General features: G+C 38.8%; 6 protein-coding genes across 6 annotated transcripts; 4 read left to right on the top strand and 2 right to left on the bottom strand. All coding sequences in view use genetic code 12, as the record gives it.

Moving 5' to 3' along the window:
* Positions 1 to 1,672: 1,672 nt before the first annotated feature.
* Positions 1,673 to 3,523, bottom strand: I9W82_003181 (uncharacterized protein; the record flags this gene model as incomplete). Its single annotated transcript, XM_067692119.1, has 1 exon — positions 1,673 to 3,523. The coding sequence occupies one exon, from the start codon at positions 3,521 to 3,523 to the stop codon at positions 1,673 to 1,675; it is 1,851 nt and encodes a 616-aa protein (XP_067548530.1).
* A 2,525-nt stretch (positions 3,524 to 6,048) lies between these two features.
* I9W82_003182 (KRE9) lies at positions 6,049 to 6,858 on the top strand (the record flags this gene model as incomplete). The annotated part of the gene is made up of 1 exon (XM_067692120.1): positions 6,049 to 6,858. The coding sequence occupies one exon, from the start codon at positions 6,049 to 6,051 to the stop codon at positions 6,856 to 6,858; it is 810 nt and encodes a 269-aa protein (XP_067548531.1).
* A 526-nt stretch (positions 6,859 to 7,384) lies between these two features.
* Positions 7,385 to 8,191, top strand: I9W82_003183 (KRE9; the record flags this gene model as incomplete). The annotated part of the gene is made up of 1 exon (XM_067692121.1): positions 7,385 to 8,191. The coding sequence occupies one exon, from the start codon at positions 7,385 to 7,387 to the stop codon at positions 8,189 to 8,191; it is 807 nt and encodes a 268-aa protein (XP_067548532.1).
* Positions 8,192 to 9,282: 1,091 nt separating this feature from the next.
* I9W82_003184 (M28 family metallopeptidase) lies at positions 9,283 to 12,449 on the bottom strand (the record flags this gene model as incomplete). Its single annotated transcript, XM_067692122.1, has 2 exons — positions 9,283 to 9,404; positions 9,734 to 12,449. The coding sequence occupies 2 exons, from the start codon at positions 12,447 to 12,449 to the stop codon at positions 9,283 to 9,285; spliced, it is 2,838 nt and encodes a 945-aa protein (XP_067548533.1).
* A 687-nt stretch (positions 12,450 to 13,136) lies between these two features.
* On the top strand, positions 13,137 to 14,219 carry I9W82_003185 (uroporphyrinogen decarboxylase; the record flags this gene model as incomplete). Its single annotated transcript, XM_067692123.1, has 1 exon — positions 13,137 to 14,219. The coding sequence occupies one exon, from the start codon at positions 13,137 to 13,139 to the stop codon at positions 14,217 to 14,219; it is 1,083 nt and encodes a 360-aa protein (XP_067548534.1).
* Positions 14,220 to 14,714: 495 nt separating this feature from the next.
* I9W82_003186 (uncharacterized protein) lies at positions 14,715 to 16,424 on the top strand (the record flags this gene model as incomplete). Its single annotated transcript, XM_067692124.1, has 1 exon — positions 14,715 to 16,424. The coding sequence occupies one exon, from the start codon at positions 14,715 to 14,717 to the stop codon at positions 16,422 to 16,424; it is 1,710 nt and encodes a 569-aa protein (XP_067548535.1).
* Between the last annotated feature and the right edge of the window lie 7,100 nt (positions 16,425 to 23,524).

A 23,524-nucleotide genomic window follows, 5' to 3' on the forward strand; every position in this document is an offset into this window, starting at 1 on the left:
ATCACACTTCCTCGTTGAGAATACATCGGTGTCGTTAATGGAAACTTTATTTGAGAATCCGGAGAGAAGCTGTCATTTTGTTCTCCAAATTTTCAACAGATTGGCTAATATATACTTACGCTCGAGTCCCAAGCTGCTGAACTTATCCCTCAGCAAACAGTACAGGGATTGATTGGAATGCATTGGAAGCGATCTAAGAATTATCACTTGGCTGCGTCAATTTAGACAATTGGAGAAGGCTCGTCCAACTACTTGCTCGTGTTTAGGGTTCTGTACATCCTTGCTTTGACGGAATTGGTGAGTATCAAGTGGCAGGATTTGCACCGTATCGAATATCTGATCAGATAGTTCCATACAGGGAAGATCAATATCATGGCATACTAGAGACAAGTTCATGGGAAAATAGAATATTACACTTAAGGATGGGAAACAGACACACCCACTGAGATCTGAGAAGAGTCATGAACATTCTATCGCTTAAGCAGTTTACATTAGATTGATAAATTGCAAATTTTGTGGATTGTTTGGCGAAGAGATAATTGTTGGTTCCAGAGCAATAGCAGCGAATGAACAATTTGCGATGGGTGTAAGTGGATGCAGGGGTGTCATTCATTGAAAGTAGGACAACTGTACACTGGTGGATTAAGGTGTGGTTATTGACAGTCTTTTGGCATCAAATGTATTGTATTGTTTTTTCAGTTTGAAGGTGATCTTCGGTGCTGTACCTTTTGAGTTCACCGGTTGTTGACGAAAAGCAGAGTTTTGCAGGTTTCTTTAGCTGTCATGAAGTGTGATGGTGCTAATGGTGATGGTGATTATGCCAAACGACTGAAATGAAGTGCTATGCTGATGATAATTGGGCTTTCCAGAAGTCATGTCAATTTGGATCACAACGCAACAGTCTTCCATCTAAACGCATCCAGAAACACTGACAAGAGAGATAGAGAGATAGAGAGACAGAGAACTTGCTACAAGGGGTTAGGATCAAGACGTCAAATTATAAATGTGTGAAACAAATATAAAAAAATTGCAAAAGCAAATGGGAAATTGAAGATAAAGTGGCCCACCAACCACAACACCTTTCTCCCAGTAATTTGACGTCAAATAAGCGGTCACCGGTCGCTTATAATCCATTTTCGAAATTAAACAATCACACGTAAACAAATGACAAATAAAAAAGTGTGTAGCAAACAGTTTTAATAGTCCAGTCAGTGTAAACCAAAAAAGCGTTCCAAAGTAAATAGTCCAATAGTCCATAAAGTGTGTAACCAAAGTTTCATTTAAACCAACGTATCAAGATATATCTGTTTGAGACAATATGAGCACCAAAGATTGTAAACTAAATAACCAATCACGAGTTATTTCTTTGCTGTAACAACCTCATTCCTATTCCATCGACTTTCCATAGTGAGTTAAACCAAAGGGGCAGTTTTCAACATCTCATCATCCTAAAACGCATCGCTGAGCGATTCCTTGTTTGGACTTCACAGACCCACATTTTGATGGTGGATCCCTCGAAGTAAATGAATTTAAAGTACTTTTTAAATTCTCCACGAATCGGTGCTCTGCGTTATATCCTTCTTTGTTATTGCCCTCATTGTACTAAATCCTCTTCTCGTTAAATGTAATGTTCATTTTTGCTCATCTTATTTTCCGTCTCAGTTTCATCTCTCTAATGAGATCTCTTGTAAATTCCGCCATTGTCAAATACCCAATAGCTTGTTGGTTGATTCTTTACAGAGTCAGTGTCAGGATCAGTGTCAGTGTCAGTGTCACTTGGTGTTGTTGCTCCAGTATCTTTACTCTTTGACTTTATCCAAGTAAAAAACCTTTTAAACAAATTCCATTTCCTGACAGGCTTGTCTGGACCAAATTTAACATCAGCAGCAGCAGCAGCAGTACCACTAGAGCCTCCAATATCATCTTCATTTTCAGTCGGAGTCGGTCCTGCATCGCTACTTGGTCTTGGGTCAGTATAGGGATTCCATCCCACACATGGGTTCAATGCCAAATTCGAATCCAGACCAACTGCTTGGTGTTCAGTCGGATTCAAGACTGCACCACTTGGTCTTGGATCAGTATAGGGATTCCATCCCACACATGGCTTCACTTCCGTAGTAGGATCCAGGCCAGCCGGTTCATGTTCAGTTGGATTCAAGTGTGCACCATTTGGATTCAAGTCTGTGTCATTTCTTGAATTTCCAGCAGCAGCAGCAGTAGCAGCAGTAGCAGAAGTAGCAGCAGTAGTAGAAGTAACATCATTGGCAGGGGCAGTTTCATCAGCAGGCTTGGAAGATTTCAACTTCTTGGCTGCTTTTCTCTTTCTCTTCTTTTCCCTCTTTTTCTCCTTTCTCCTCTCCTTTTGCCTCAACTTTTCAGAATCTTCGGCACTAGCCTGCTCTAAACACGTCAAACCAGCAGGGTTCTTGCCAAACCTAAACCATTTTTGCATAGTGGCTTTAAATTGCCATTTCTTCAGCTTCGCCACCAAATTGGATTGCAGGGGCAAGACAACAGGGACAGTTGGAACAACAGGAGCAACAGGGGAAACAGGGACAGTTGGAACAACGGGAGCAACAGGGGAAACAGGGACAGTTGGAACAGCAGGAGCAACAGGGGAAACAGGAACAGTGGTTGATTCAGGATACAATTTTTTTCTGAATAAAATTTTCCACTTTGCAACACCAACTTTCTTCTGTTCAGCAGCAGCAACAGCTTGTTGACCAGAGCCATTCTTTTGAGCTCCAGGACTAACAGCAGATGGTTCAACTGCGGGATTAACAACAGATGGTTCAACTTCAGAATTAACAACAGGTGTGTCAACGTCAGGATTAACAACAGATGGTTCAACGTCAGGATTAACAACAGATGGTTCAACAGATGGTTCAACAGATGGTTCAACAGATGGTTCAACAGATGGTTCAACAGATGGTTCAACAGATGGTTCAACAGATGGTTCAACAGATGGTTCAACAGATAATTCAACAGATGGTTCAACAGATGGTTCAACAGATGGTTCAACAGATGGTTCAACAGATGGTTCAACAGATGGTTCAACAGATGGTTCAACAGATGGTTCAACAGATGGATTAATAACAGGATTGGTAATTTCAGGAATTGGTGTTGATACTGTCTTTTCAATCGGAGAAACTGCAGCTAAATCATTTGGATGGCGGTATGGATTGTAACTTCCTTTTGCTTCCCTTCTTAATCCTTTGGCTGCATAGAACAGATCCAGTCCAGCTGATTTGGTGGAACCAGCTTTTTCATTTTGAATTGATGAGGTGGATGATCTCAATTCAATATTGTTTGATGTAGGGTCAGTAGGTGTACGATAATCAGTGATGGTGAAGGCACTGACATATCCAGTTGAATAAACATTTGGGGTAGTAAAATCATTATTTGTGGCTAAATTATGCAATCTTTTAGCTCTTTCTGAATTTGCGAGTCTTTTTCTCCTAATCTCTTTTCTGGGATCAAATGGCTCAGACATTGCTGTCGGTTGCGGTAATTTAAGTGACATGTTACTGGGGAGAGGAAAAGAGAAGAGAAGAAGAAGAAAAGAAGAAGGAAACAGTCAAATTAAATAGGATTATTGGTATGAATTTTCGTGATTATTTTTGGTGAATCCGACAGAATATCAAAAAAAAAAGAATAAACGAAAACAAGAATTACCCCTCCCCCGCCTTTAAAACAGACACAATATATGTATTCATATAGATGAATTGTGTGTCTGTCTCTCTTTTATGGTATGCAATGTATCTATACTTTGAATGTTGTTGTTTTAGTTGTTCTTGTAGTTGTAGAGGGACTATTTGTACGTCAAAGTGATAAGTTAATACATTTAAAGCCAAATGATGTACAGTTAGTTGACCTATCCACTTACTTCTCGTGCTATATATCCTAGTAGCTATCTAGTTATCTAGGTAGAGGTGATTGCTTTCTTTGTTTTCTGTGTCTGTGTCTGTTGTCTGTATCTGTGTCTGTCTGATTTTTTCTCTTTGATTTTTGCAACCAATAGTTAAGGGTGGGGCAAAATACAAACCAATTTTTTTAGTATGCAAAGAGACCACAGACAACAGACACAAATTTATCACTACTTCGTATATCTTTAAATACCTCTACTTACTCATTTTTCGTTTGAAAGTTGACTCGAGTAGGGTTTCTTCCCCTTTATCTGAGGATCGAACCCTTGTTTTTTCTTGCATCGCCTTATTGTTCATAACCACCTTCTTCCTCATTCTATAGTAACTTTCGCTCAAGTCCGGACTGGTTACACAGTTTTTATCAATGAAGTGCTCGTGCTTTTCTTAACACAGCCAGTACTATTCTATATCACTTATATTTGCCTTAACACCATATAGATCAATATTGGTAGGTCCGACCTCGTTTGACATTCTGTATGCAAACCATCACCAGTATTGCATTTGGTTATACTTGTTTCGCTTCCCTTCAGAAATGTTATACGCACTTCAATATTGTTCAAATTCATTACCAAGGGACCACAAGTGAATACATCGTCAACGTGCCTATCAAGTACACTTTAGTCTGTCCGTATATCGCACACGATGGTAGTCTATTCAGATGTCATTGTGTCTTCATTCGTGTTCTCTGCCGCTTTCTACCTCTCTCTCTTTTTCGAAATATACACGGTCATGAGCCTTGGCTCAGAGAGACTTCGAGTGATGAAGTAGGCTCTATACTTTTCTAAGCGGCTTGACTTCTCCTCTTCCAAGAGGTTCTGTACTTTCCCTATACATTTCCTTTGGTAATTCTTTCATGCTCGCACACTTTTTGTTTCAATTTGAGACTAATATGTGCACTTTGTTCATTTTGTCTTTTCACCTGTATAACAAGAATGAAACAATTTATAAATGAAAGAGGAAAAGAGGAAGAATAGGCTGTCGTCCAATGCGCTTGACTACAGAACAACAGATCAAAGTAGACATAAGGAAAATGAACTCAGGTGAAGAAAAAAAACGACTTCTTACTGAAAGCAGTGGATACGACGTAAGACATAGTTTGGTAACATTCTTCATCGTAAAGCTACATAAATGTGTATATAGACACACAGGTTAAAGAAGCAGAAATTGACCGTTGTGTATATATATATATAATGTATGTACAATTGAATAAAATAATAATAAGGTACATATAGATATGAAAGTTTATCCGTTCATGACACAAATACAAGTGTTTTACAGTAGTAGTAGTAGTTAGTAGTGAGTGTGCATATAAAGCAAATGGGCTATGCTATGCTGTGCTTTTTTCTCTTTTTCTTTTGTTTTAGCTTATATACAGTACAATTTATATATATAGTACAATAATATAGTATAAGTCATTACGCGTCAAATTTAAGTAATAGAATATACACTTACTTTACTAAAAGAATATATATATAGTTAGTTAGTTAGTTAGTAATATAGTATTCATTTCTTAAATTATCAGTTTACATATTTATGTATAAACTACTTTTAAAAAGATAAGATCTTAGTTTACATATTGTTACATACTTTTGATTAGTATACTATTATATATATGTATATATATATATACACATAGTAATTATCCCTTTGGACAAATTCAAAGTACAAAAGTACGTGTAGTAGAATTTTTCTATTCTTTCTATATATATGTTTTGTTTGTGTAAAGATGTTATGTATTGGTTAGTTTCTTTTTTGTTTCTTTGTCTCTATGTAGCTTATTACACAAATTGACTGCAAAAAACCACCACAAACTTAATACAAAACAATACAATACAATACAAACAATAAATGAAACAAGAAGAAGAGCAATACAAATAGCACGTACTACATTTCAGTAGTTAGTATAGTACTAGTAGTATATAAATTCAACAAATTCTCTCTTTCTCTTAAAAAACATCAACAACAAAAAAAAATTTTACTTGAACAAAAGGACCCCCTTTTTTTAATCACATACACCAACACCTTTCTACACCTCCATTTCACAGCTAAAACAAGACTACCACTTCCACTAGCTAACTTCCATTCGTTTTCTCGCCCCTTTCCTTCATAAAATCTTGTCAATATGAATTATCACTTGTTCATTATCACTTTATTCACAACACTTTTAACGCCGGTTTTGGCTGGAGTAGAAATTACATCACCTGATGAAGGAGATAAGTTTTCTGGCTCATCTGGTGAAGCTAGTATCAAAGTAACTTGGAAGGATGATTCAGACTCAGATTCCGACTCTTCATTTGAATTAAGCAATGTTCAATCATACACACTTTCATTATGTACAAATGGAGACCCCATTCAATGTTTGGATCCATCAATAAAAAGTGAAAAGCTTACTTCAAATTCTGCTACTGTCACTGTCAAACAAGATGATGTACCTAGTGGTTATTACTTTATACAAGTTTATACTGTATTCAAGAGTGGTACAACAATTACCTATACCCCTAGGTTTCAATTAACTGATATGGAAGGATCAACAGGAACATTAACTGTTACAGTAACTGGTGATCAACCCGATGGTCAAACATCAGAATCACAATCTTCAGGGGCTGACACCTCCAAGAGTTTCACAGTTCCATATACATTACAAACAGGCAGAACCAGATATGCTCCTATGCAAATGCAACCAGGCTCTACCGTTACTGCCACTACTTGGACTATGCGTTTCCCCACTAGTGCTGTCACATACTATTCCACAAAACACAGTAAACCTACTGTTTACTCAACGATAACACCAGGATGGAGCTACACTGCTAGCTCTGAAGTAAATTGGGCTACTATCGCCCCTTATCCAACTAATTGGTATGCTGCTAGTGAGAGGAAATTAAGTAAAGCTAGTATTACAGCCACTCAGAAGAAAAGAAGATGGGTAGAGTAAGCCCTTAGGGAGCTAAGCAAAGCAACCATTTGCATCAGTTGATGTTAGTGGCTGCTACTGTATAACAATCACTAATGTCATTTTGAGGGAAATAAGTTTCACAATTATGGATGATTTTAACTAACTATCACCTTACATGTGGTCCGGCAATTCCAACAAATGGACCGAGCTGTATTATTACCGCTTCCATCATCTTCTGCTGTCGTGATAGTGAAAAGAGTAATAGGTTTACTCAATCCTTCTGTGTATCCTGCATATACGATTTTCTTAAAATGCATGAAAGGCAAAAAGAGAAAAAAATGAGATCAGAGAAATTGTAACACAACAACCTCCTTCTGGGAAACTGAGACGACTCATTTTATCAACAAGTCAAGCCAATCAAAACAACCAATACATTTGTAACTACTCACACTTGCAATCATCACAATATACCCTCGCTTGTTTAACCCAGAATTACCATTGTATTTTTTTTTTTTGTGTGTGTGTTTACTTTTATTGTGTTTTTTCCGTACACAGCCTTTATAACATGAAGTACCATTTGGCCATAATCACTTTGTTATCTGCCCTTTTGGCACCAGTTTTAGCAGATGTGGAGATCCTTTCACCTGAAGAAGGCGATGAATATTCCGGTTCCTCAGGAAAAGCTACTATTAAGGTGACTTGGGATGATAATGCCGACAAGGATTCTGACACGTATTTAGGCAATGTTCAATCCTATACACTTTCTTTGTGTACAAACGGAAATCCCATTCAGTGTCTAGATCCAGCAATAAAAGATCAGAAGCTTTCTTCAAAATCAGCAACTGTCACAGTTGATCAAAATGATGTTCCTGATGGATACTACTTTATTCAAGTGTTTGCTTTATTCAAAAACGGTGCTTCGACAATCAACTATACCCCCAGATTTCGTTTAGTTGATATGGATGGGCCAAAAGGAACACTTGTTGTTACAGTAACCGGTGATCAACCCCAAGGTCAAGCATCGGGATTTGGCTTAATCACAGGTGACATGTCCAAGAGTTTCTCGATTCCGTATACATTACAAACGGGAAGAACTAGATTTGCGCCTATGCAAATGCAACCTGGCTCCAAAGTTACTGCTACTACCTGGTCAATGAGACATCCTACAAGTGCTGTCACATATTACTCGGCTAAACATACCAAACCTGTTGTACATTCAACAATAACACCAGGTTGGAGTTACACTGCTAGTTCTGAAGTTAATTGGGCTACTGTTGCCCCTTATCCAACTAATTGGTATGCTGCTAGTGGAAGGAAATTGAGCAGAGCTAGTATGACAGCCACCAAGAGGAGAAGGAGATGGTTAGAGTAAGACATATAGATATGCTTGTGATTCAAGGAGTGATAGAAAGCTTTGCTTTGTTTGTTGTACCATTTTGATGCCTCGACATTGATGTAACGGGTTTGTATAGTGTTCATTTCATTTATTTATTTTTTTCAAACTAGGATCTGCTGTGTAAAGAACTTCCGTCTCTCAACTTTCAGTATTCATGGAAGGGTAGAAGCTTTCATGGGTTCGCAGAACTAGAGAATGATACATAGGATCGCAAGTTCCAATTCGCAATATCCCTATAATCAAATTTGTTTCTGACTGAAGCCCACCCGAGTAGCCTTTGGTGAATCTGTGAGCAAAAAGAAACCTAATACCAATGAGTTGTTTCAACGAATTGTCGTAGGCGTATATACAGTTACTTTGCGGTTAGGAAGGGCTTAGAGTTGGAGGTTCTCGAGCCTGAGGCATTGCTTCCATCAATGAAACATATTTAATTGCTGACTTTTTTGAAAGCTAGAGATTATTCATCATTCCCTAATCATCTCTTTAGACAAAATCGCATGGCCAATGCGGCCCTTAAAAAGGTAGAAAGTAACTCCACACTTGATATTTAGTTTCAACTATCTTTCTGTGGAGTTTCGACACTCCTCTGACTTCGAGATAAAGCAATTTTAAACCGTTGAATGTTGCAAAATTTCCAAAACCTTTAAAGAGTTTCTAATCCCAGACATTTCCAATCCCTATTAAGAGTGGGCACTAGTTATTAGTGTAAGTTATGAAATGTAGTAGGAAAAGGATGTGTTGAAGTGTGTATTACCAAAGGTAAGGTTAATCAGGCTAACTAGAACTAACTATCTAAATACCATGTTCTTAATCCAAGTGGATTATCACCTATATTTATAGTAAATGAAATCAGTATCACAAATCCTGATCATCCAAACACAAGAGCTAGAAGACACTCTGAAACATTAGTTCAATACCACGTGGGCCAATAATTACGTGCCAAGGAATGATTGATTAAACCTTATTCAGGTTTCAAGTATTGTAACTTGCATTGTCAATTCCTATTTGGGCAACGTAACGTAAAACTTGAAACAATATAATATTTTGAACCTAATGTTAGAATGAACTCAAATGAAAGGGCGTGTATCATAATATTGTAACCCTTTCCTTTTCTTGCGAACTGGAAGGCCCATAACTGTAACAATCCCATAAATTGCCTGCGTGGCGAAATGGTTATCGCTTTTGACTTCTAATCAAAGGATTCCGGGTTCGAATCCCGGCGTGGGTTTCTTTATATTTTGCGGCTTTAGCTCACCTGGGAGAGCGTCAGACTGAAGATCTGGAGGTACTGTGTTCGAGCCACAGAAGCCGCATGTTTTTTTTTGGCTCCTATAGAGCTCAATCATTGATATGGACAGCAGTGAACTATTCAGAAGGACGTTCTTTTTTTTATTGGTCCTTTTTCCTCTGTTTTAACCGATTTATAAATTTATTTAAAGCTATGTTGATTCTCTACACTCTGCTTTCACATTGTTACTGTAAAAAGATTACATTACTACTTAAGCTGTACGTGCTTACTTACAGAGACCAATCCTCTATCCCTGTTTGCAATGGTCACATATTTTGGACTGTACTGAATCAACTCATCATACGCGGGAATAGCAGCTTTGGTCTCGCCACGCCCATCTTGCACCGGCAGCAAGTCAGCCCAAAAGCATTCAACATTTATATCTAGCACGTTGGACTTGTCATTAATTCCTGGTAGCCAATACACTCCAATATCAAAGTGATTGTTCCAATCTAACTTGTTGAGGAACAATTTGCTAATACCATCCACGTCCTTGTATACATAATCACCCTCGTGTGAAAAGCCATCTGGAAGCTGCTTGAATGGAGGGAAACCATGTGTGCTGTTTTTAACCAAAACAGCCTTTACTTCGTCCCCTCGGAAGTCAATGTTACACAATCTATTCTTGGGAGCTTTTATAACAACTTCATTGAAATTGATTCCAAATGATCCAACATCGGTAGAGTTTTTAACCACCACTTCAAGATACTCCTCGGATGTATTGTAAGGAAGAATGTGAGGAAATAACTTGGTTTTATATGAGTGGACTTTGACTCCATCATCTTGACTCAGGGTTTCAATATTGGTCTTTGATTCTTCCACTGATGGAATTCTAGCTAAGAATTGAGGGATCACGTCATTACCTCGACCATATATGTGCACTGTACTCTCTGTATCATTAAGAGTTTGTAAAAATCGAACTTTCAATGGATTTTGCTCGTTGAATGGGTCCGTATTCAAAACCAAAATTGATCCAATTATTGTCATTGCAAATAGTCCCAGTACTAACAATCTGTTGATGTAACGAACAAATGGAACAAATGGCAAAACCAAGGCAATGGAAAATGTTTCAATCACAAAATAGACAAACTTTTGCGAAATCGCTGATTCTTGTACTGTTTTATTTATACCTTGAAGAATAAGCCAGCCGGAGTTGTAAATGACATAAAATGATATTGGAACAGTCAATAAGTATTGCAAAGACCAATCGTAACTATGTTCATTCTCTTGTAAAACAATGCGATCTCTTTGTTCATGTTCCTCTTCATCATCGTCGTCCAGTGTGTAGCGCTCATGACTAGCTCCATCCAAAAGTGGTTGCTCGTCTGGTCTTTTATTCGAATGGCTTTTGCTAAACATCCAACCCAATAAGCCCAAAAGAGAAGTAGTAGCTCCCAATAAAAACAAAATTGATATAGCAAACTCACCGCTATATTTCTGATCGCTTTTGTCAATGAATATCCCCCTCGTGATGTATATCAAGAGGACCCAGTAAACAAAGGACAATTCCAAAATACACACCAATTTCAAGTCCAAACTCTGGCTAACCAATCGAGAAACTAGGTAAAATATGATTACTGCGATTGAAGCAATGGTTGTCACCAACAATATTGGATGGGATGACACTAAAAATGGGTTCAGGCTTTGAATAACTTGCGTCGCCAAAAAAGAAACAACTGCCCAAACTATAAATGCTGAAATGGGAAGATAAAGCAAATTCGAAATTGATATGTGCCACTTCTTGTACTTTAATGTAAAGAAAAGGAAAGCACCATTGATGATGGCAAATAAGACAATCAATACAGTATTGATCGCAGACAACTTGGACGATGAAATTGAATAAAAGTTGTTCAAAATTGAAGTGTACACAGCAGCTTCGTCGAAACCGTTCTCGTCAATCTCGTTCTCTGCAATAAAAGTGGTAAAATCAATCGCATTAGAAGCCATATGCCACAAGGATTTCAAGTCAACATTCTTGATATTGTCCTCCTCAGTGTGGTATAAATCTCGCGGTTTGTAAAAAGCCAAATCAAGACCCCTAAGTCCTGCTTGCTTGTATACCTTGTAATCAGTCTCACTATGAACCAAGGAATTAGCAAATCCTTGTTGATATATTGATGAGGCATAAGGGTATCTGACTTTGTCAAAGTGTTTGACTATCCCATGATCAGTACCTCGGAAAAGCATCGCTTTCCCACCAGCACCCGTTCCTTCCAAGTTCAAAAAGTATTTCACTTTTTTAAACCATGGATGGTTCACAAAAGCTGTAGCTCCATAAAGACCAAACTCCTCGTGGTTGTTGAAATTGAAAATAATTGTTCTTTTGGGTTGTTTATGAGCCGCGAGGAATCGCAATACACCTAGCAAACTTGCAATGCCCATACCATCATCAGTGACTCCAAAACTGCTTGGGACAGAATCAAAATGGGCACTTAAAAGAAACGCTGGCAACAGATGATCTGTTCCTTCGATTTTAACCAACAAATTGTTTGACTCATAATATGCCACAGATTTGTAGCTGACATTGAAAAAAAACCTGTTTGTACCATTCAAGTCATTGTCAAGTACAATATGTTTATGTTCATCAGCTATCTGTGAGATCTTTGTCTTTAAGTAGTGGTGGATTGCGTCATTTTCACTTGATGCATAAGGATGTTGCCTTTGCGCAATAGCCTGCAAGTCAATCCAGGACTCATTGAGAATTTTCTCCTCCAACTTTCCTTTTGGTAAGTCAATGGAATATTTCAAGCTGTTATCAATGAATGAAAGTGCAACTCCCAAGATTAGGGTAAATATGACGAAAATGGAAAGCGAAGTCTTTCTATACCGAAATAACCCATTGAAGAAACGATAGACAGCATTTCTTTTAGTTGCGGGAGCCCTTAAGGAACCACCTTCGCTATGGTTGTCCAGCATCAATGAGGAAGCATCTGCATCAGTCATCATTGCTATGTTAGTGAAGTGGAAAAGGTGACTTTATCAATTGAGCTCTGGGCCAGCATTTTAAATTTTCCCTCGGATGATATTTGATTGATTACGTAAGTATTATATAATGTACCTGAAACCAGCCACATAAATTGAATTGCTCTACTTGATGCATCATAATGAGCTCCTTTTCCAACAGAATAGTCCCTTAAGGGCAGGTACAAGGCACCAAGGAAGGAGATTTGTGACTACTTTGGCTCATTTCGTTTGGTTCTTTGTGATTCGGCAAGTAGACTGTAGAGGAATCAGCAGCATGTATTTCAATAATGCTATGACTTAATCTGCACTGACTACAGTGAAATTATTCACTTGATCGATCTTGAAAGAGATTCTAGATTTAGATTCCTTGGTTCACTCATAGGAAGCTAATAATTTGCATAAGTTTTGCTGCAAATTCTTTTTAAAAATAAATTTTCATCCACATCAGTTTTTATATTCAAACCACCGAGTATCGACGATATACAACTTTGCTCTTTTATATATACAAAGGTGATGTAATTCAATTTCTCTGCTTAAAGTACATTAGTCGCTCCCCTTCCCTTCCCTTCCCTTCCCCCAGATCGGTGATGTTGCTGAAAAAAACAAAAAAACAAAAAAAAAAATAAAAAGTCTTCCAGATCTTTTCAGGGTTACAACAAAGACATAGTCATGCCAACTTTTGCTCCTTTAAAAAATGACTTAATTCTTCGAGCAGCGAAAGGAGAAAAGGTTGAACGACCACCAATTTGGATCATGCGACAAGCTGGTAGGTACTTACCAGAGTACCATGAAGTGAAAGGAGACAAAGACTTTTTCCAAGCTTGCCAAGATGCTGAAACAGCCTCCGCAATCACAATACAGCCAGTTGACCATTTTGATGGGTTGATTGATGCGGCAATTATCTTTAGTGATATATTAGTAATTCCTCAGGCAATGGGGTTTGAAATCAACATGGTCGAAGGAAAGGGTCCAGTATTTGCAGACCCTTTGAGACACCCAAACGATTTGTCGAGAATTGATCTTAATCCAGACGTAAAACAGAAACTTGACTGGGCTTATAAAGCCATCACTTTGACAAGAGTAAAGTTGAATGGAAGGGTGCCTCTCTTGGGATTCGTTGGGGCTCCTTGGACGTTGTTGGTGTACCTGACAGAGGGACAGGGATCGAAAATGTTTAGATTTGCCAAGCAGTGGATTTATGAATTCCCTGAAGCATCACATAGGTTATTGCAAGCTACATGTAATGCATGTATCGAATTTTTGGCACAGCAAGTTGTGGCAGGGGCACAAATGTTGCAGATTTTTGAATCATGGGCTGGAGAATTGGGTCCTGATGATTTCAATACCTTTTCTTTACCTTATTTGAGAGAAATTGCTAAAAGATTGCCCTTGAGGTTGAAGGAGTTGGGTATTGAGGAAAAGATACCGTTGACAGTTTTTGCAAAAGGTGCTTGGTATGCGTTGGATGAATTATGTGATTCGGGATACGACTGTGTATCTCTTGACTGGTTATTTGACCCAGAGGCAGCTCGTAAAGTTGTGGGACAAAGAAGAATAACTTTGCAAGGCAATTTGGATCCAGGTGTCATGTACGGTACAGACGATTTAATTGAGGAAAAAGTCAAGCAAATGATTGCAAAATTTGGGGTCCAAAACTATATTATAAACTTTGGACATGGAACTCATCCATTTATGAAACCAGAAAAGATTGGCCACTTTTTAAAACAATGTCACAAATATGGATCTAAGTAGAGTAGATCTATTATAAGAACCTTTACCATTAATATATGCAAGAGGAGGGTCAACTTAAGATACTTACCTCCCTGTTTTTAATGTAACGATAAGTTCAAGCTTATGAGCTGGGCCGTGTAGCCAATAGGAAATATTGGCATGACCCTATGTGTTTTCCAATGTTGAAACCTGTATTTCTTTGGTCGCCACTTCTTCAGTCTTGATAAATATTCCTAATTAAATCGTGTGTAATTACGTAGTGAAATGAGAGAGATTTGGTCTTGCATCACAATAGCTTAGGTATTGATTCTGAGCGTCCACTACTTACATCTTACATTATCTTGCAACTACAATCACTGGAGGAGAAATTAACTCTGAAATGGTTTTCAAACTACTAAAACTATCTGAATGTGTTGTTTCTTGATCTTCAATTTTAGTCGTGTATGTCAGATCAGATGAGTGAGTTTATCAATGGCAAATAAAAAACTTAATTACTCACTTCTAAGATACACCCAAATGACTCAAGAACTGAATAGAGAGACCTATGTATACGACTTAAGCGATGAATTTGTTAATTCATTGAAACTATTGTCATTCAATTTGGATACCTTTGAAACCGTAGATCAAGTCACTGGTGTTCCAGTTTTTCAACATCCCAAGAAGATACCTAGAGATGTCGACTACTACAAATCTGATTTACATCGCTACAACTTGAAAAGACTACAAAATGGTCTATCACCAGTCGGTGAAGATGAATTTGAAAAGTTGATTGAAACACAGTCAATAGAGAGCATATCAGGTTCAGAATCAGAAAGTGAGTTTGATCTGGAAGATGACGATGACCAGGACCATAAAGTTAAAATGTTGATCAAACAATTGGATTCAGCAAATGTTACAGACGAGCCGCTGTCTGCTTCCCACTTAAATACAAAGAGTCCTTTCATCCTTTTCGGGTCTGGTTCTGTACCGTCAGATAAAGCGGTGGGAATATACAAAGCATTGTTTCCCGAACACGCACTTGATGATCCTTTGGGATTTCTTAAGGCTGAAAAGGAACAGGAGGATTCAATGTCAGCAATCTTTATGATTGGCGGTGGACATTTTGCAGGAGCCATAATCAGCCACAAAAGAAATGACTTGAAGTCCGCTAATAACAAAGATAGTCTAAAAATGCAAATGGTTAATGTCATTGCTTCAAAAACGTTTCATAGGTACACGACTAGACGTAAGCAAGGAGGGTCTCAAGGTGCGAGTGACAACTCTCGTGGGAAAGCAATCTCTGCAGGTTCAAGCATCAGACGTTATAACGAAAAGGCATTAGCTCTGGAAGTGAGAGATCTTCTTGGCCAGTGGAGTGATTATTTGAGGCAGTGTTCAGCAATCTACATTCGTGCAAATGGACCAACTAACAAGAAAGTTATGATGGGATACGAAGGTTCACCTATCGATCCAAATGACCAAAGAGTCAAGAAGCTTCCATTTTCGACCCAAAGGGCAAGTTTGTCGGAAGTTAAAAGAAGTTGGGTTGAGTTGACTCACTTCAAGATAGTGGACTTACCGAAGATTGAAACTGTAAATGAGAAAAGCGCAACAGAGAGTAAGCAAGTGACATCAACTAATGCAGTCACCAAAAAGCGTGAGAATGACGAGGAAAAACAATATAATAAGGGAAGTGAGGAGATACTAGGCATTTTAAGGAAGCAGAAAGCTCCAAGGTTGCTAAAGTGGGTTAAGGATAATCAAATTGATGTCGACACATACCAAATCGAAACAAGTACATATGCTCAGTCTCCAACCTTGCTTCATTATGCTTCCTCGAATGGACTCACTCATATGATTCAGATTTTAATGATCAACTTAAAGGCCTCGCCTTTGGTTCAAAATAAGAATGGGCGATACCCGGCCGAACTTGCGAATCAAACCACTAAGAGAGCATTTCAGATTGCGAGATATAAATTGGGAGAATCCTATTGTGACTGGGAACGGGCAAAAGTGTTGCCTCCTAAATCCAAGGAGGAGTTTGATAAGGAAGATAGAATAAAAGAGGAGAACGAGAGATTGGCGAAGCAGAAGCTTCTTGCAGTGGAAGCGACCAAAGAACGAGCAAGTAGTCCAAGCACCAAGTCTTTAAAGAATGATCTCACCGGTTTAAGCGAAGAGCAGCGATTAAAGTTTATGAGAGAGCAAAGAGCAAGAGCAGCTGAAGCCAGATTGAAAATGTCATAAATGGTAACCGAAGATTTGGTTGAAAGTCATTTGTCTTTGTCTCTACACTTGCAATTTTGCCAAAACAATAACTTTAAGTGATAGTATGGATGTACAACGAAACAGTTTCATATAGAATCAAATCACATAACTAGATAACTCTTCATTCCCACCGTTTGTAAAAACAACATATATTTCATTCGTATGATCACTACTACATAGATTCTTTGATTCTTTGATATACATACGGGCTTAGCAAACATTTTCTAGTTTCTTGATTTTCACTATTTTTGTTACATTTCACTCAATGTTGTCGTATAGTAAAATCACTTATGCCAAATGACGCTACTTTTGAATCTACGAACGACACCGCAACCCAGGAACCGAATTAAGCTAAAATAGGGATAAACGGTTATAATACATGAAAAGACATTGTAGTGCTAATTAAGTCAAATAAGAGACAAAGGCATTATAGGGATATGAACACGAAGGAACTTTATGCTACTATAATGCCGTTCAGTGTATATTATATAAAAAAGTAGGAATTTCCAGTTTCCATGAGAAGTGGAAAAAGGAATAAGAAGAGCTAAGAATGCTATTGATACAAGAGTAACTGTTCCGCTTAGAACGAGTGTTAGTCACACATACAAGAAGCCTAACGCCAATTTATGTTAAAATAAGGTACGGGTTCACACCCGCGCAAGTATTGCTTTTAAGAAGAATGTTTCGCACATTCCTGGATCAGTTTTGTTCAAAGAAAACAACTATACCATACATGTTTTCTTTAATTTCAAGAGCGATTGAATACACAATAAGGAGTATGACTACAAGATAGAGCACTGCAAGTGTATTTGTGCATACAGTGTAGGCTACCTCTGAGCATGTACTTTGAGTTCTTGTGGTGAAAACGACGCCAAAAGTATGGAAAGTGGAGTAAAATGTAATATAAGGTTGGAGTATCGAGTAGTGAGTTCAGTGTAGCGATAGACAAATATGGAGGGAGTAGATAAGCATCGTCTCTAGATACGATGCATTGTAGTGGAATTTTGTGGTTCAGTTTGGATTCAAATTTGGTTTCCAAAGTGGCAAAATTTTGCGACAGTGGAAGAATATTTTGCGACACAGGAAGACAGGTCTCAGATTATTTTGCGACACACAAAAAAAGATGAAGCAAAGGAAAAGGACCAGCAGATGCCAGCGACTACGACGACTTCACACAGGCACCAAAAAACGAAGTTGAGACAATGACGAGAGAAAGAAGTGAGAAAGGAGTGAGATGAGGCTTCAATCAAACCCTCATGCGGTGCAGATGCAGTGATGTCCAGCATGTGGAGGTTGAATTGTACGAGTACCAAATTGGAACCCAGTCTTCACCACGGAGTGTACAACAAGCAAATGGTTTGCAGGTGTGGTATCTAGTCACGAAATGAAGCTACCGAGAATACACTTGCAGTAAACCACACGACTGGGAGCGGTTATTGAGCTGCTGAACTCGCTGCTCAGTATGTGCACACGTGATCTCGGGCTTGTTTCTCCGGGACCGTGCTTCGCCGTCATCGGGACGTCCAAAAATTTTTTTTGGACTTCTGGCGGTGCACGGAGCGCAAAATGCAGCTATCAACGTGTCTGACGGTGGATCTAAGGTTGGAATCCACTTATTTTGAGTGTATCCCAAAAATCCGACCATGTTTTGTTATGCACACATAAAATGCGCATAACCACTCCGGGAAGAGCGCAACGATGGTGCGGATGAGCTTGATGAAGCATGCCGATGTGGCAGTGAATGCCGGCGAGTCAGATAAGACCAGTCCTTTGTCCTGTTTGTTGTATATACCAAAAGGAACTGTAACTGTCAGCTGCAAAAAGATTGAAACAAAAAGAGAAATTGTTTTTTGTTCTCAAAATGTCGTATGTTGATAGTGCGACATTGTTATCTACGTGTGAGTTTTTTGGCATAACAAAATACCTTCACATTTGTGGCAGCTGAACACATCTGTGGCAATTGAACTTATTCGGTGGCAAATGAACACATTCACTCTTCTCAAAAGAAACAGAATCAATACATCAATAGTACTCGGTATATCTGCACTACTGGTTGAAATCTCAATGCGCTAAAGAGATCACAGGTTCTGGTTCTCGATCTACGACTTTATATCTTACAAAGAGGAGGAACCACCACATCAATTAAGATCAGTCACGTATTCACCACCAAAGCAAATGAAACAAACAGACAACAAATACAGACACCCATGTGAAGGGGTACTGGAGATGATCTTTCATTGAGGATTCTAATGGATTCGTTCATATGGATAAACAATTAAACAGCTGAGGAAGAGGAAGGGAGCAAATAATATGAAGATCCTCTGTCGTCGGCACTAAGAGTCCGTTTGAAAGTCTAGAATGACACGGCAATTGCATTTGCTCCTGATACAGCGGAATGAGACCTTTCAACTCCCATTTTAAATGGTGATTCCAGAACTTAAGCATTGAACAAGTCATCAATTGACTATTTCCAAGAAGCAATTCAAGAGTGCTAGAAGATGCTCGACGATATGGAGCTCTAGATGTCCCTAGCATAACGCATGAGATTTAAGGACAAGGAACAGTTCTTTGAGAGCACGATATGACGGTTGCAACTAAGCTCGTGGAAGCATTGGACATAGTACTGGTGGTAATTAAACAAGGGGCCAAAGGCAGAGTAACAGAGGAGGGCCAGGGTCAGTCTCATATGAACAAGAGGTCGTGGTGCCGCCTTTTGGGGAAAAGCAATGAGTCACAATGCAAGTTGTAGGAACCAGTGGCTTCTTACCCATAAAGTGGAGGTGGATACGGTTGATAACATGGATGGTAAGGAGAAACAAGCGAGAGTGAAGGATCATTCTCGAATAATGAAATGTGGTTCTATCTTTGCAAGTAGAGGTTCCACAATATCAGTAGGAGGCAAATACTACAACGTGCTCATACAAAGTATACAACAACACTGGCAAATGATAAAGCAGCTCATTTCACAAATAAAGAGCCTGATGCCAGTACATGACGTCGGGAAATGAAAATCAGACCAACCCAAAGGATAAAGCTTAGGTAAGAACTTGAGCTTAAGCCTTGCCAAGGAGCATTGTTGACAACTCGAGCACTCATGATGACTGAGGTCTGTCGCAGGAGTCAATAGGAACTAAAGTACACCACTTGCTTATGAACTTACGTAGTGTATATAGCTCATACGTTAGTATAAGACCACGGTATTGAGGTTAGGATGTCTACTTCACACAGATCCTAACCGCAGTGGAAAATGAATACATCCACACACCAATATTGGTCACATCCGTACCGCAGAAAAAGCACACCTCTACCGCAAGCGCCGCACATCCTAACACCAGGGAATATTGCATCCACGCACCAATTCTACATCATAACATCAACGATTACACATCCGTTCACTAGCGATGGGCACATCCTAACATCAACAAACTGACAGAGTATCACATCCTTGCCACAAAGAATTTGAAATGTGATGCATCCTCACTTCAAAGTGTTGGAGGGTAGACGTGATTTGTTCAATATCTTCCTTGTGGTAAGTAATGATAGTTGACATAGTTGATTAGATAAGTAAGTGCTTATATGGAAAGTGTAGTAGTTATATAACTGTAGCGTAAATTTGCTTAATTTCTAAATCTAAATTATATAAAGTGAAGGAAAACTTCACTTCTTTATATACACTTCAGCCTTCTCAATTCTAATATCAATCTTCTTAATCGGATTTCCTTCTTATTGGCTAATCTTATAATTGATCAGTCTTTCAACATCCTAACTCGGCTTTTCATAAACTCAAGACCAATAGTATTCATTTCGTATCTCCATGTACGGTGTTCCACAAAGCTCAATATGCCATTGTACTTCATGCAATGTCAACACAAAGAAACGATGAGGTACTGCATTCTTGCACCACCCAAGAATTGAAGCTCTCTCATCCAAACACATACCAACCACATAAATCTGTTGGTATTGCATGAAGTAGAATGGCGATTAGAGTATTGTGAAATACCGTAAATGGAGGTGCGAAATAAATACGATTGATCTTGAGTTTATGATAAGCCGATATATGAAATTAAGTAATAAGCGGGAAGTCCGATTGAGATGAACGATATTAGGAATTGATGACTGAAGCTTATATAAAGCAGTGAAGTTTCCCTTTACTTTATATAATTTAGATTTATAAAATTAAGCAAATTTAGGGTACAGATATATAACTACCACACTTTCAATAAATGAATTTCAATTACTTAATCAACTATGTCAGCAACCATAACTTAACATAAAGATTGCATTGATCAAATCAACGTAACCGTTCAACATAACAAATTACAAAAGTTCATTAGGACTACTGGGGCTGAATTAACCTTCATGTTCTTATTCATATGTACATGGTATGCATCCTATAGCAAATAGGAGGAAACTAAAGGTAGTCCAATCTCGTGCTGCGAGCAAAATACCCTCATCGAAACAGGTGCTATTGTGGAAACTTGCTCCAAAACCATAATTGACAGGCAAAGTGCTTTTTATGTTAACAGGATGATACTGAACAACTGCATCGATAACAAAATCTTGCTGCCCATAACGGTACCAAACGAAAGTTAATCATGGCTCGATGGAAAGACTATGAGTTCTAAAATACATGTCGTTGTGAATGTTGCAATTAGTAGCTGCCCAGGCAATCAACTACAATTGAACCAAACGACTGTTGGAGGGTTGACGTGATTGGTTCAATATCTTCCTTGTGGTAAGTAATGATAGTTGACATAGTTGATTAGATAATTATAGTGCTTATAGTGAAAGTGTTGTAGTTATATAACTGTAGCGTAAATTTGCTTAATTTCTAAATCTAAATTATATAAAGTGAAGGAAAACTTCACTTCTTTATATACACTTCAGCCTTCTCAATTCTAATATCATTCTTCTTAATCGGATTTCCTTCTTATTGGCTAATCTTATAATTGATCAGTCTTTCAACATCCTAACTCGGCTTTTCATAAACTCAAGACCAATAGTATTCATTTCGTATCTCCATGTACGGTGTTCCACAAAGCTCAATATGCCATTGTACTTCATGCAATGTCAACAACGACGTGCGTCCGGTACGATTCATCAACCCGGAAGATTGTATGCATGATTTGATGACTAAAAATGTCGTTAAAGGAACAATTAACGTGTGAACCCCGGAAATATCAATTCTAGGTATTACCGCCTAACGTCACAATATCTAGCGTTAAGAATTTGCTTCAACTTTAACTCGTTACATAAGTGGTCGTGTCACCCAGCAGGTGTAAATAAACCAACAGTTGATCTGCTTCTGAACTTTCATCATAGATGTCGCAAAAGACAGAGAGTTTCCAGTTAACACGAATAGGTCTCAGACTGACTATTGTCTATAGCTAAGCAGAAATTCTAGACTCCATGATGTTAGGGCGGAAAAACACAATGTGCTGAAGTAGGAACAACCCGTTCAAATGCTCGCTAGACCCAAATGGTGTAGATTATAAAAGGGGCGCGCTGTCAGGTTTTATTTAGGTCCTCCACTGACCATTTCGCAGTAATCAAGCTTAAGTATGTGCAACATATTTAGGTCTTAGGAGTGCGTCTATTTGTGGTCGCAGAAGATTCTAGCTATGGGAGTCAAATTCAGATTCCCTGAGCGCAGAATGCCTTTCAAGAAATCGGTCCTTTTTTTCGCATTTTGCTTGACTTCTTCGTCTACTTGCTTAGCAGCTTCGATATCGCGTACGCGGGTAAAGCGCTGCTACTTCGGAATTGTTTGATGCGGTTAGTTGATGTTTGCATGTGAGCACTCAATTGTTTGGGTGGTGCAAGGATGCAGTACCTCGTGGTTTTTCTGAAGTTAGGATGCATCACATTTCATTTCCCTTGATGTAAGGATGTGATACTTTGTCAGTTTGTTGATGTTAGGATGTGCCCATCGCTAGTGAATGGATGTGTAATCGTTGATGTTAGGATGCAGAATTGGTGCGTGGATGCAATGTTCCCTGGTGTTAGGATGTGCGGCGTTTGCGGTAGAGGTGTGCTTTTTCTGCGGTACGGATGTGACCAATATTGGTGTGTGGATGTATTCATTTTCCACTGCGGTTAGGATCTGTGTGAAGTAGACATCCTAACCTCAATACCGTGGTTTATACTAACGTATGAGCTATATACACTACGTAAGTTCATAAGCAAGTGGTGTACTTTAGTTCCTATTGACTCCTGCGACAAACCTCAGTCGTCATGAGTGCTCGAGCTGTCAACAATGCTCCTTGGCAAGGCTTAAGCTCAAGTTCTTACCTAAGATTTATCCTTTGGGTTGGTCTGATTTTCATTTCCCGACGTCATGTACTGGCATCAGGCTCTTTATTTGTGCAATGAGCTGCTTTATCATTTGCCAGTGTTGTTGTATACTTTGTATGAGCACGTTATAGTATTTGGGCTCTGCTGGTACTGCGGAGCTTCAACTTGCAGAAAGAAAACCTTATTTCATCATTCGAGAACGATCCTTGACTCTCGCTTGTTTCTCCTTACCATCCATATTTTCAACCATATCCACCTTCACTGTATTGGTAAGAAGCCACTGATTCCTCCAGCTTGCATTATGTGACTCATTGCTTTTCGCCAAAAGGCGACACCACGACCTCTTGTTCATATGAGGCTGACCCTTGCCCTCCTCTGTTACTCTGCCGTTGACCGCATATTTGTTTGACACCAGTGCTATGTCCATTGCTTCCCCGAGCTTTGTTGCAACCGTCATCTCGTGCTCTCAAAGAACAGTTCCTTATCCTTAAATATCTTGCGTTATGCTGGTGCATCTAGAGCTTCATATGGTCAGGTATCTTCCAGCATTCTTGAAATGCTTTCTTATAAGTAGTCAGTTGACGATTTGTCCAATGCTTACCCTCTTGAATGACCATTTATATTGGGGGTTGAAAGGTCTCATTCCGCTGTATCAGGAGCAAATGCAATTGCCGTGTCATTCTAGACTTTCAAACGGACTCTTAGTGCCGACGACAGAGGATCTTCATATTATTTGCTCCCTTCCTCTTCCTCAGCTGTTTAATTGTTTATCCATATGAACGAAT

This window comes from Candida metapsilosis, assembly GCF_017655625.1.
Source record: "Candida metapsilosis strain BP57 chromosome Unknown scaffold3, whole genome shotgun sequence".
NCBI classification, from domain to species: domain Eukaryota; kingdom Fungi; phylum Ascomycota; class Pichiomycetes; order Serinales; family Debaryomycetaceae; genus Lodderomyces; species Lodderomyces metapsilosis.